The sequence below is a fragment of the Microcaecilia unicolor genome, chromosome 6 (assembly GCF_901765095.1).
Source record: "Microcaecilia unicolor chromosome 6, aMicUni1.1, whole genome shotgun sequence".
NCBI classification, from domain to species: Eukaryota; Metazoa; Chordata; class Amphibia; order Gymnophiona; family Siphonopidae; genus Microcaecilia; species Microcaecilia unicolor.
In genome coordinates, this window is record NC_044036.1 from 67,561,298 (window position 1) to 67,575,589 (window position 14,292).

A 14,292-nucleotide genomic window follows, 5' to 3' on the forward strand; every position below is an offset into this window, starting at 1 on the left:
GTTGACTTCATTTGTTAAGAAATCCTTAGCTCCTCATCCCAAACAGTCAGGCTTTGGGGCACATCATAGTACCGAAATGGTCATTACCGCAGTTCTAAACAAAATCTACACTCAACTGGATAAACATAGAGTAGTCTTAGCTATCTCTAGACCTTTCGGCAGCCTTTGATTTGGTGAACCACTCTTCCTACTACTACTACTGTTTAGCATTTCTATAGCGCTACAAGGCGTACGCAGCGCTGCACAAAAATATAGAAGAAAGACAGTCCCTGCTCAAAGAGCTTACAATCTAATAGACAAAAAATAAATAAAGTAAGCAAATCAAATCAATTAATGTGAACGGGAAGGAAGAGAGGAGGGTAGGTGGAGGCGAGTGGTTACAAGTGGTTACGAGTCAAAAGCAATGTTAAAGAGGTGGGCTTCCAGTCTAGATTTAAAGGTGGCCAAGGATGGGGCAAGACGTAGGGGCTCAGGAAGTTTCTTCCAGGCGTAGGGTGCAGCAAGACAGAAGGTGCGAAGTCTGGAGTTGGCAGTAGTGGAGAAGGGAACAGATAAGAAGGATTTATCCATGGAGCGGAGTGCCCGGGAAGGGGTGTAGGGAAGGACGATTGCGGAGAGGTACTGGGGAGCAGCAGAGTGAGTACATTTATAGGTTAGTAGAAGAAGTTTGAACAGGATGCGAAAACGGATAGGGAGCCAGTGAAGGGTCTTGAGGAGAGGGGTAGTATGAGTAAAGCGACCCTGGCGGAAGATGAGATGGGCAGCAGAGTTTTGAACCAATTGGAGAGGGGAGAGGTGACTAAGTGGGAGGCCAGCAAGAAGCAGATTGCACTAGTCTAAACGAGAGGTGACAGGGGTGTGGTTGAGGGTTTTGGTAGAGTGCTCGGAAAGAAAGGGGCGGATTTTACGGATGTTGTAAAGAAAGAAACAACAGGTCTTGGCGATCTGCTGGATATGAGCAGAGAAGGAGAGAGAAGAGTCAAAGATGACCCCAAGCTTTCGCGCTGAGGAGACAGGGAGAATGAGAGAGCCATCAACAGAAATAGAAAACGGGGGGAGTGGGGAGGTGGGTTTGGGGGGGAAAATGAGAAGCTCGGTTTTGGTCATGTTTAATTTCACTCCCTCTTACTCTTTCACCTTTTGTCACTTGGTTCTATCTAGGTTCTCTTCCTTTCTCACCAGTTGTTCCTTTACTGTAGTCACTCCTTCTTCCAAGGCTCCCTCATGACCTGTGGGGTCCCACAAGGTCCTGTTCTCTCACCACTCCTTTCTAACCTGTTTCTTAGCCCCTTAGCCATCTTGATTCAGTCCATGGATGTGTCTTTTCATTTTTACGCAGATGATATCCTATTATTCTTTCATACAAATCCATCAAATCTGTCGCTTGCTCCACTTCAAAACTGTCTAAATTTGATCTCAGGCTGGCTTACTGATCACAGGTTGGTGCTCAACAAAGCAAAAACGTTGGCTGCTGGTTTACAGGAGGACTTTCTACACTGTCTATCCCCCTGAACTTCTTCATCACCACCAGCCTGTAGACTCATTCCACTACTTGGGTGTTCTTCTTGACTTGCATCTTACATTCACTCCACAAATCTCATTTGTGTGCAGGACTGATTTTTTAAAATCTTTGCCAGCTCCATTTGATTCATCGATATTTCGGACCATATATTTTTCGTTCTTTGATTCTGTTGTATGTGTAAACTGCCTAGATTTGCTTGTGAGGCAGGTAGTTTATTACATTTAATAAACGATAAACGATGTCACTACTTACAACTAGATTAGATTACTGCAATATTATTTACCTTGGCTGTACTCAATCCAACATTAAGAGACTTCAGTCCTCCCCTTCAGTCTCTGAAAACATGGCTATTCCACTATTATATGTCACACTCAGTGTCATGTCCACATTTCCCCTTTGCTCCAAAAATACCACTGGCTTCCCATTCAACAACGTCATCTTTTCAAACTCCTGGCACTTACCTTTAAAGCCCACAGGATGAGCCACCCTCTCTACCAGTCCTCTCTTACTATTCTGTATTCCCTGGTCCGCCTTCTTCGTTCTATCAACGATCACCATTTGGTCCTACGTGGCCCTAAACTTTCCCAATTAGAGTCAACTAGGCATCGTACCTTCTTCTTCTTCTTCTTCTTCTTAGAATTCATTCCCCCTGCATATCCATGCAGAATCTTCTTTCAAGGTCTTCACAACTGGACTGAAGGCTTGGATCTTTACCCAAGACTTCCACCCATCCTAGGTTTTCCTTGTGGGGTTGGCTGCGATTGCCTTACTGTGCCCTTTTTCTTTCCCCTCCCTGTGATACTCCCCCCACTCCCCTCTCTACATTCCCTTACCTGTCTACAGCCCGCCCATTACCCTAGCTAATGTAGTTTGAAGTGTGCTTGCTTTTTGCTGTCTTGTATACCTGTCCTGCCAATTTATTGTAGTTCTTTTCCTTTTGCTTATGATTTGTACTTTTTAATTTATATAGAATGCCAAGACCTGCCAGTTAGCCTAGGCAGTATAGTACATTTCTAATAAGAACCCACTCTGGAATTTGTTTCTGGATGATGTGGGAAAAGGTGTTAGTGTAGCTAGTTTTAGAAAAGATTTGGACAAGTTTCTGAAGGTAAAGTCCCTCAAATGTTATTAAGGTAGACTGGGAGTCATCCACTGCTTATCTCTTGAGTATAAGCAGCATGGAATCTTATCTACTCTTTGAGATCCTGCCAGATACCTGTGACATGGTTGGAAACAAGATACCAGACTTGATGGACCTTTGGTGTCACCCAACATATCAACGTATGCTCCAATGGAATTCCCAAAACACTTTGTATCAGTGTTTCTGGGGATCAAAAAAATGGAACAGCTTCTCTCATGGAAATGAATTGGGCTAATTTGGGGGGGAACTTTATTTCTCTGGACAACCTGGTCTAACCTTGCCCATTTTCAAACTTTTTCTCCCTTGCCAAATATGGTCCTGTTCCATTAAAATTTTGAAGTTACTTTGACCCTAGACAGTTATTTTAAACTTTTCATGTATAATTTTTTTCCAGTATTCTGTTGGGTTGGAAAGAATAAAAGGATCTATTTCTAGAAAATCTGAGAAGAAAAAAGGCCTGGTGTCAAAGAAAACACTTTTATTGTCTGCCCGTTGGCAGTCTGTCTTTTGTTTTCCCTTTTCTCTGTTTAAGGCAACTTGTTGCTAGGACGTCACATCTGTGAGGACATTCCACCTTGCTTGTCCACGGATATAAACATATTACCTTGCTATGGTGCGTGTTCTTCATGAACAACAGGATGGAAGTCTCCACTTAGTGTTGAATTCATTCTAAGCAATAAAAAGAACCAAGACAGGCCTGTTCGACAATTCAGTGCAGGACTTAGGGGCCAACCTCTCCCCCCCCCCCCCCCCCCCCCCCCCCAATAATAAAAACGTCCTTTTTGGCTGTGCTTCACTCAGCTGAGAGACCTGGAAGTAAGGGAGGGACATTAAGCAAGTACAGTTGTGGTCAAGGGTTTAGAGTACCGGTCTTGTAATCCAGAGGTGGCAAATTCAAATCCAACTAATAGTTTTGTTTAAAAAAAAAGGACGAGCACTTGGATTTTTTTACCACTTTTTTAAGTTGTATGAAGTCTTTATTGAACATTTATCAAAACAGCAACAAAATACAGCACTCCAGAACAAGTAAGTAATAGCATAACTGATCAGCTCCAGGTCTCTCTCAGCCAATCCCAGCGCATTTAGCTGTTACCAGTATCAGCTAAACGCACTGTGATTGGCTGAGAGAGACCTGGAGGGCAGGACGTCCAAAAAGTTTTGATTTGTGTCCTCTCATGTCCCGATTTTCTGGGCTGGAAGGCTCCTCCGTATCGTCAAGTTAGTTTTTATTCTCTTGCCTCCGAACTGTACATTAGCTTGTAGCCTGTAAAAAGAACGTCTTTTTAGAGGGAGTTTTTTTTATAGTGAAGGATGTCCATAAAGGACGTCCTTGGCATTCGCAGAGCAGCCAGCATAACGCTTGGCTTCTCTGCGCATGCTCGACCGGACGATTGGCTGACTGTTTAACGATGAAATAGAGAATGCAAGTGAGCTACAATGAGCAGCTCATTTGCATTCCTATTCCTTGATGCATGCCCGTTCCTTACCGATTCGCTAAGGGAATCGGTAAGAGAAGGGCTCTAACGATTGTTTAGTGCATCTAGCCCCTAGTCTCATATATGCCTGTCAGGCACTGTCCTTGCTAAGTGATTTGACTGGTTAAATGAGGCATTAATGGTCTGCCTATGTCAGCATTCTTCTCTAGTCGTTGTCATCCTTTGAATCCTTTTGAGATTAGTATTTTGGAATTAGAAGCTATACCATTATCCCCCCCCCCCCAATTTATGTCTTAACCAAAGGTGCTAATGATAGATGAACAGTCCCATTGTTAAGGGGTTTACTTGTTCTCCCCTGAGACTTGAAATAAGCACAGATAATTCTGCAGTCTGCACCTGCATTTTCTGACAGCCCTATTAAGGTTGAGAGAAATTTGTTTCTTGCACCCCCTCTCCCCAATCACCTACTTAAATCAAAGTAGCCTTGTGTAACACATGCTGATGGGATGTAGGAAAGCTGGCAGCACCACTGCCTTGCTATACCTGACCCCTGTTTACAGTGCTGGCACCGGGTACACTAAATTCATTTGAAAAATATATAAAAATGTGAAAATCATGAATGAAGGAGTAGCCTAATGGTTAGAGCAGCAGGCTGAGAACAAAGGAAACCTAGTTCAAATCCCACCTGCTGCTTCTTGAGCAAGTTGATGTAGATGGATTAGCACATGACTTCTAACGCAAGTATAAAAGCCCAATTATTTGCTTGCCAATGCAGTAAATAGGACCTGTTGACTGCAGTCGTTTTCTTTCCTTTCTACCTTTGTTCCCTTTCCTGTATTTTCCTGTCCTATCCGTGATTGTAGTTCGTCTCCTTTCTGCTTTTATTTATGAATTCTATAAACTTCTTTGATTACTCCTGTTGAAAGGCGGTAGGTATATCATGTCTAATTAAACAGTATTCTGTGCATAAAGTTTTTATGATGCTGATATCTTATGTGTAGAATAACATTCCGTCACATGTGCAGATGTGTACCGATAAAATTTTTTTCTGCTTAGATGACCTGTGCACATCTGTAGCTGCTGTTGGCGCAGAATGTCACCTCCCCAGTTCTAACTCTTTTTTTTAACCTGTGTTCTTAATGTACGCCATGAAAAAAGTTGCCAAATCCCATATGCTTGCTGAAAAAACAAGATCAGGCATTAAATCCTCACAAACAATACCTCAGAACAATGAGCCTTTCTGTTCCGCCTCAAACTTAGCATTAAAGCCTGGCATTGTGCTCAGCCTTAAAGTCTTCTGCGCATTTCACTTCAGGAGTGGAATAGTTAATAACCTTATTACCATTATTTTAATATGTTATGCACTGGTATAAGGCATTATGCTGGCTTAGCTTCTGCGCAAAATTGTTTTCTGAATCAGATATTGAGCAAATGTTTGTGTACTTTTGCTGCATCAGCCCCTTAGATCGTAAGCCAGGAAATTATCTACAGTACCTGAATGAAACTCACGTTGGACTACTGAGAACAGGCATGAGCTAAATCCAAGTACATCGCAGGAGAGATGGGAAGATTAGCAATAATTCCCGGGATTCTATATATCGCACCTTAATTTCTGTGTGGAAATTGAAACATATTCTATAACAGTGCACGTAACTTAATTGTGTAGCTAATCAGCGCTGTCAGTTGGATGTTAAGCAATTATCAGCACTAATTGGCATTAAGATTTAACCACACAACTTGCTAAGTGTATTCTATAAAGTGGTGCGCTTAAGTTGCATAATTGAAAAGGGGCATGGACATGGGTAGGGCGCGTGATGCACTTTGTTATAGAATACACCTGCTCTGCACCTAATTTAGGCATCGAGATTTACGCCAAGTAAAACATGGTATAAATGGCTGCGACTAAATTTGATCGTGTGGAGAGGCGCTTGGTGTATTCTGTATACCAAGTGGAAATTTAAGCCTATTCTATAAAATATAGATCGGCATGCTTTAGAAATATGCCTAGGCATATTTTCTTTTCCACGTGGAACTTTCAGGCGTCATATATAGAATCTAGCCCAATATGTACAGCATGTATGTTTTATGTAAATTTTCTCATTTTAGTTTTGCAATTACAAATATTTTCTGTTTACAGCCTTATGTGTGAAAAAAGAATTTTTGAAACTGTGAATAGTGTAAGACATCCATTTTTGGTGAACCTTTTTGCCTGTTTCCAAACCAAAGATCACGTTTGCTTTGTAATGGAATATGCTGCTGGTGGGGACCTGATGATGCACATCCATACCGATGTGTTTTCTGAACCACGAGCTGTGTAAGTGTTTTCATGTGTGTTATTTAACAAACATCAAACAATGTGTATGCAGAATCCTTCAACTGCTCTAGACTTCAAATGTGTTGTCCTAGGTGTTGCTCAGTTGAGGTTATCAGTTTGACACATACCATCATTAACATTGAAATTTGTAGGGAAGAGAGCTGGCATTCCGCAGTGGGTGGATAATGCTATAACCCTGAAAACTGTCCCAGCTGGATCTAAAATGTTGGTCAGTTTGCAGATTAATACATTTCACAAAACTATTTCTGAATTCCTTTTTTGTGTGTCAATGTGCTTCCATACGTGCTTCTGATATTAAGAGCTTGCTAATAGAATTAATGATCTGAGCACCTGATAAACTGTATTTAAAGCAAGGTGCTTGGCTTTGAAGGTTTTTTGCATTATTTGTTTTGTGTTTGCTATTGAAAGTTTTATGAACATTTTAATATACCAAGCTTAGACACAAATAGGATATTAGTATTATGTTGCATTATTACATCATCTATTAGAACAAGAAAAACCCAGCACCTCAAACACTTTCAATATAACATATTTCAGTGCAGTGTTTTAAAGTGACATTGTATCCATTAGATTTCTTAATCTTTTTTTCTTAAAAAAGATTATAAAGATGTTTTTATGTGTAAAAGGGACCTCAGCCCCTGCCAGGTGAAGAATAAGTTAATCAAGTTGACCATTTATTTTGACATTATTACATCATACATGGGTTAGATTAAGTACTCATATTGGGTTAGATTACTTACTTAGGGGTCCTTTTGCTAAGGTGTACTCACAGATTTAGCACAAACTAATGAATTAATGACAATGGGCTGTGTGGCATTTAGCACACACTAAATCTATTAGCACACCATAGTAAAAGGACCCCTTAAGTAGTTAATGAATTGAAACAGCGAGATCAATTTTTTAAAGGCCATTGTGTGTCTAAAGATAACTGGATAAATTTACTCAGTTATCTTTATCTGGATATTCAGTGGCACTTATGTGACTGAAGGCTGCTTTTTTTTTTAGTGGATGTGTTAGCCAAAATTAGTGTTAACATAGTAAGTGAATTACTGTTGTCATCCTTCAAAGGCTATATTATTAACACATAGCTAATGTTTTGTATAGTTTTTCAAGCCAAATATAACTTAAATTCAATAATATTTAAAATGTGTTTCAATATATCTTGGTAATTGAGACTGACCTACATATTTTACATTAATTCTACTGTACTAATTGTAGAGTAACTTTCACAAATTCTGTTAATACACCAGAGAAAGTGACTAAAACTCTACCGTGTTTCAATAATTGTATAAAGTATTGGTTAAGTGTTATAGAAAATAGGAAGCCTTTGTTCACAGCTCATCCTTAATAACCCAAGCACATCCTCAGAATTAAAATAGAAATACAGCAGTAGTATATACACTCTTCTAGTAACAAGCCATACAGCCTAACCTACTGTACGTAATCAATACTCAGATATAGCATTCTTAACCCAATGTGATAAACCTTCCTTACTGTGTGTGTAAGGAAGAGGGGGTGATCCTTTTAATCAGTACAACTATACTGACCTCCACTTTAGATGATGACATCTTCAAAACAGCTGATATATAAGACCAACAGAAAGGTCCTAGAGCAGAAATAATCTTCTGTGGAAGCAGTAGGATGGACTTTCAGGCATGGGAAAAGAACAGTTTGACCTCTTCAGGTAGAAAAGGCACTTTCACTTCTGTATTTACACAATTGCGGTCAGATTTCCTTCTCATTCAGATTGTGCTTGAAACGCTGTAGATAGTTGAATTTTGTATCCAGTATTAGTCATACAGTGTTCACATATCAGCCCCAATGTACTGTGTCCATCATTGCTTTCATTTTAAATTTAAAACTAGAATTTTAGAGTTTGATGCCAAGTCATTACTAAACTAAAATAATTTGTATTCAATTTTAAAACAGATTTTATGCTGCTTGTGTAGTTCTTGGACTGCAGTATTTACACGAATACAAAATTGTTTATAGGTAAGTGATTGCTTTGTTGAAATTAATATTTGCTCACCCCATGCTTGTCTTCGACTTTTCTCCTTATTTGATCACTTCTGGGGGAGAGTGGAGTGTCCGTAGATGTCTATTGACAACAATTTCTGTGGATAAATTTGCTTGAAGAAATGAGCTATTTTTAAATTACCCACCCTGAGTACAGGGAAAAGCTTGTACCTGGATTGAACCAAAGTGTTCCCAAGAGTACCGTTAGGGTAGGAACTGTAACTGTATGCATTATTTGTCAGAAAAAGAAGTTGCAAGCTTCTGGGGGATCCATTTCCTTAAGCAGTTTCCAAAGTGAAAGTGCCATAGATGTTCATGTATAGTCATCCTCACGAATAAGTCATACCCTAACTTTGAACCTTAATTAGCAAGAAAATATGATGACAAGCATGTAGGTCACTATCCTACTGGGGTTCAGTGTCTCATTTTCCATTCCTTATTCCTTTCCCCAGTTCTGTAGCACCATCTTCTCCCCCTTCCCCTTGCAGCCGCTGTCAGCTTACCTTACCCTGTGCCACTCCAAAAGATGTTCTGCAGTGCAGCAGGGCCTGCATCCTACTCCCCACCAACAGGAATTGCATCATTAAGCTCCCCTTCCATCTCCCACCCAACTCCAGCATCTCATCTTCCCGTTTCCTCCCATGTCCAGTGTCTCATCTCCCTTCCCCATGCAGCTTCCGTTACCTACCTTTTCCAGCGCCACTCCAAAGGTGCTCTGTGCCAATACTACTACTACTACTTAGCATTTCTATAGCGCTACTAGGGTTACGCAGCGCTGTACAAGTTAAAACATGGGGAAGGACAGTCCCTGCTCAAGAGAGCTTACAATCTAATGTGGCGCCTTCCAGTAGAGGCCTGCGCTTAAGCACTGATATGTTCTGTCTGTGAAAGGAAATGCATCATGAGAGCATTTTCTAAAGCTTTGCATAATTAATTTTAAAAATTATGTGCATATTCTTTAATTGCAAGCATTGCATAATTGCTGCTACTCTTTTCCTTTCAGAGATTTGAAGTTGGATAATTTGCTGTTGGATACTGAAGGTTTTGTAAAAATTGCTGACTTTGGTCTATGTAAAGAAGGTAATCTTGTATTGCTGTAGTTGAATTGCCAAGTTGAGGTAAAGTGACAGGAGAATTAGGTTTCCTTTTAGTCGTGGAGTGCCACTTCATCCGCCTGATGCGATGTGACCCACACATGCTGTGAGCAGGGCTGCCAAGAGACACAGCCTGGCCTGGGGCAGGACTGGACCACCGCGTGCGCATGCCCGCCGCCCCCACATCCACACCTTTCTGTCTCTGAGTCACTGCTGCGCTGTTCCCCCACTCTCCTGCTCCAGTGCTCCAATGTGCTAGGAGTTGGGACGCGGATGATTGCATTGGCGCAATATTTTGTTAATGTAATCATCCGGGTTCTGGACGTCTCGCAGGAGCGCAGGAGAGGACAGCCTGGAAGCAGGCAGGAAGAAGCTTCCCAAGCCCAGGCTCCCCCTTGGAGGCCGGGCCCAGGGAATTTTGCCCTGCCCCCTTTCCCTCTCCTCTTGGCAGCCCTGCTGGTGATTCTTCTAGACTTGCTCTCCCATATGATACTGTGACATAAAAATCTTTATGAAGATGATTTTTATAGTTATATTCAGGTATCTAAGAAGTATCAGCAGGAAAATAGGAGATAATGCCTTTCTCTAGGGGACTAGTAAGAACCCACCTTGTATACAACATTCAGTTTGGGAAACCATACCCTTCTAAGAACATTGAGAGGATGGAAGCATTTCAGAGAATGGCAACCATTATACAACCTTGTAACATAAACTCTACACAGACAAGCTTAAGATATGCAAATCAACTTTCTACAAAAGGTGTACAACAAAGTAGGGAGCATCTCCTCTGTAAACCGCCAGGAAAAGGGGTCAGTCAAATCAATAAATTATATAAATAAATAACCTTTAATGCAACCTTCCTTAAATCATACATAAAATACAAAAACTATCATAAAAGATCCATTGTTTCAGTTCTTTGCTTGCATCAGGAGTATAAATAAAAATCAGTAGGAATATTAGGTCACCCTGTGAACAAAAATATTTTTAAAAGTTCAGTTTAAAAAAATGTCTTCCTTCCTATTAGGGTTGCACATTAACATGTTAAATGCTTAAAGTGTGTTAAAAATGTTAATGCACGTTAACGATAGGTCTGTCTCACTCATTCATTGCTCCCTTTGCGGGCTTACCTGGGCTACAGAGACCAGCTGCTGGGCCCCGGTCTGGGTCAAACCTGCTGCTTTGCTCCCAAGTGGTGTGAGGAAGGTGGAACCACATCTGCGACCCGGAAGTAGCCACGGAGGTATGAGACCGCGGCACTTTGGATTCGGGGCAAGGCTGGACAGGCTCTAAGCAATAGCACTGGGGCCCAGAAGAGGTGGACTATGATTTCTCTTTTTCCTTATTCTTCCTCCTCTCATCCCTCCAACTTTGCCTTCAGCACTGCAACGCTGAAGGCATGCTGCTTCTTTTAGCTACCTGAAGCCTCTCTCTGTAGCATCCCGCCAGGAAAGAGGAAGTTCTGTCAGAGGAGGCAGGACCCTACAGAGGCTTCAGTGATCAAAATCCTGGCATGCAAAATCACTGACACAATACTAGCAAGTCAACTATGTTTCATACTGTTCTATCGACCCCCAAGTAGTTGGACAAATGCCCAAGACAATTTCATGGACTTTGTATCAAACACCTGCACAAACCAGAAAAATGTGCTACTAATTGGCGATATCAGTTTGCACCTAGACAAACAGAATGGCACTAACACCAAAACTGTAATGAACTTCTTAAACATCACAACAGCACAAGGCACCTCATCCCACACAAAAGGTCACCTGTTGGACCTACTTGCCCACAGGTTATCAGCAAACAACATTCTCACAATAAAAAACCACAAATGGGAAAAGGTACCATGGTCAGACCACAGCAAGCTCACTTTACACTACAGTGGAAAGCAAATGGAAAGAACAGAAGACCAAGATCACCACATACACTCGCAACCAGAGGGAAGATGGACAAACCACACCTTCTGGAAAACTGTGATGACTGAACATAGTAACTTAGAACCAGACGACATCCATTTCATGAGGAACTGGGATGGAGCATGTGAAACAACACTGGACAAAATAGCACCACTTAAAACAAAAACAAGAAATAAAAAAACACCCAAGACCCTGGTTCAACAATGAGCTATTGCATATGAAAAAGCTATGCAGGAGACTTGAAAGAAAATGGGCCAAAAACAAAACAGAAATAAACAAAGATATATGGAGAAAAGCGATAAGAACATGCAAACATAATATTAAGAAAACCAAAGCAGAATACTACAACGCATACATGAACCCAGAACAGAACAATATGAAAAATGTATTCAAACTCTTGACAGTCTACTGAAAACACAGGACTTACTGGCATCAACCGAAACACCACCTACTGCAGATGAGTGAGCTCAACACTTAAACAAAAAATTTAAAAGACAAGATGTAACCTCACGATACCACAAACATCCATCACTGACTTTACTACAAGACTGTGAAACCAACAACACCCCTACCATGGCAGAGTTTTTTTCCGCATTCGAACTACCCAAAACGAGCACAGTAAAGGCACTACTGATTAATTGCATACATGCAAAATGTCTGCTAGACAAATGCCCCAACCACATGATGACAAATCCACCAGCTTGGTTCATCAAATTCATCACCAAACATATCACATACATGTTAGTAGAAGGACAATTCCCAAAAGATAAAGAGGCATATTTTCAAAGCACTTTGGGAGGCTAAGTTCCATAGGTTTCTATGGAACTTTGGGAGGCTAAGTGCTTTGAAAATGAGCCTCATAGGCAAAATCATTCTCACTCCAATCTCCAAGAACGCAACCAACAAGATCAGCGATCTCACAAATTACAGACCAGTGGCCTCAATACCACTATTGATCAAAACGATGGAGGGATTGGTAACACAACAACTAACAAAATTCTCAATCCTACATAAATCCCAATCAGGTTTCAGACCACAACACAACTCTGAAATGTTCCTAACTACTCTGTTAATGAAGTTCAGAAGCTTAATAAGCCAAGGTCAGAATATACTATTAATGCAATTTGACATGTCAAGTGCATTCAATCTAGTAGACCACACAACACTGATGACCCTGCTCGATTACATGGGAGTCAGCAGTACAGTGGCCGCATGGTTCAATGGCCTCCTAAAGACCAGATCCTACGTTGTAAAGATGTCCAACCAGCTGCCAACCTCCTGGATCTCCGAGCGTGTGGTACCATAGGGCTCACCAATATCACCAACAATATTCAATGTTTTGATGGCTCCACTCAGAAAAAAACTAGAGATCATGAGTTTTAACCCATTCATTTACATACCTTTCAAAGTCAGAACAGGTCTGGACCTTATGAAAAACTGGGCAGAAACTAACCACAAGGCCCACCAAACTTCACAATAAACCACCAAACATACCAAATTGAAACACAGCTAAAAATACTGGGAATCATTCTTGAAAAACACCTAACACCAGATAACCAAATATCAGCAGTAACAACAAAATGTTTCAGAACACTATGGAAACTGAGAAGGATCAGAGACTGCTTTCCTAGACAATCATTCCGGAAAATAGAACAATCGACGATACTTTCACAACTAGATTACTGCACTGCAGTATACGTTGGTTGCAAGGAAAGCGCACTGTAATCGCTGCAAACCGTCCAAAACACAGTAGGAAGGCTAATTTTCAAGAAATCAATACAAAAGAGCTACCCCACTACTCAAAACACTACATTGGCTGCCAATCAAGGCAAGACTGATCTTCAAAGCGAGCACTGTGCACTATCATCTACAAAATACTATTTGGCTTGTCTCCAGAATACATGATAGACTTAGTAGAACTATCCCCAAGAAATGCAAGCCCAGAAACCAGAAGCCGCTTACTTCTTCACCTACCCAGCTGCAGAAACATAACGTATAAGTGCCCCTCTATGTAACTTTGTAAGTCTGTGTGCTTTGAAAATGAGCCTCATAATCACATTGTGGCTAGGCCTGCCTTTATTCAATAATAAATATACTGATGGCTCTACTTAATAGATTTATCTATAGAAATATCAAACTTTTATTAAAACCAAACAATTTAAACTAGCCAGGAAAAAGGTGCACGTTAGTGACCAACCTCACATTGATTACAAGTACTATAAAATATGCTATTACAAAATCAGGTGTAGGTAATACTACTTTATGTAGTTACCAATAAGAAGAGCTTGATCTATTTGGATTTTTATGGGCATTGAAGATTGGAATAATCATTACCTAGATACTGTTTTAACACTTTTCTAAGTTCCATCCCACAGACTAGGCTGAAAAAAATCTATAAATATCTTGATATGAAATGAAAAAATTCTCCTTTCCTCCAGTGTTGAATAGAATTGTGTTTACTCATTATGGAAAAGTCAAGACTGCTTCAAAGCTTACTGATAATGTAAACTCAGAATCACATTTTAAATTACTTCATAATGTGAAGCATACGGAGGAAATACCAATGGAACTTATTCAGTGGTACTTTTCTAAAGTTTAAAAAGAAGAAGAAAAGAGTCAGGAGTGGCTTCCACCTTCCATTGCTGCTGCAGTTCAAAAAAGTTGGTGGCTGAAACTTAGTTCTGCACTTGATCATTATTTTATGAGACCAAAGTGAAAGCATTGTATTGAAAGGGTTGGTTCTTCCTTTGTTTTTGATCACAGTACTTTGAGCATTAAGTCCTAGAAATTAGATTATTAATAAACCTATGACTTTATGAGCAAAGTATTTAGAAT

General features: G+C 40.5%; 1 protein-coding gene across 11 annotated transcripts in view; it reads left to right on the plus strand.

The window, feature by feature from the left end:
• Nucleotides 1-14,292, plus strand: part of PKN2 (protein kinase N2) — a 218,713-nt gene that overhangs the window by 181,042 nt on the left and 23,379 nt on the right. For all 11 annotated transcript variants that reach the window (XM_030205380.1, XM_030205389.1, XM_030205381.1 and 8 more), the window contains 3 exons: nt 6,237-6,413; nt 8,364-8,426; nt 9,454-9,530. In XM_030205380.1, the coding sequence (XP_030061240.1) occupies nt 6,237-6,413; nt 8,364-8,426; nt 9,454-9,530 (317 nt within the window). The remainder of the gene's footprint in view (nt 1-6,236; nt 6,414-8,363; nt 8,427-9,453; nt 9,531-14,292) is intronic.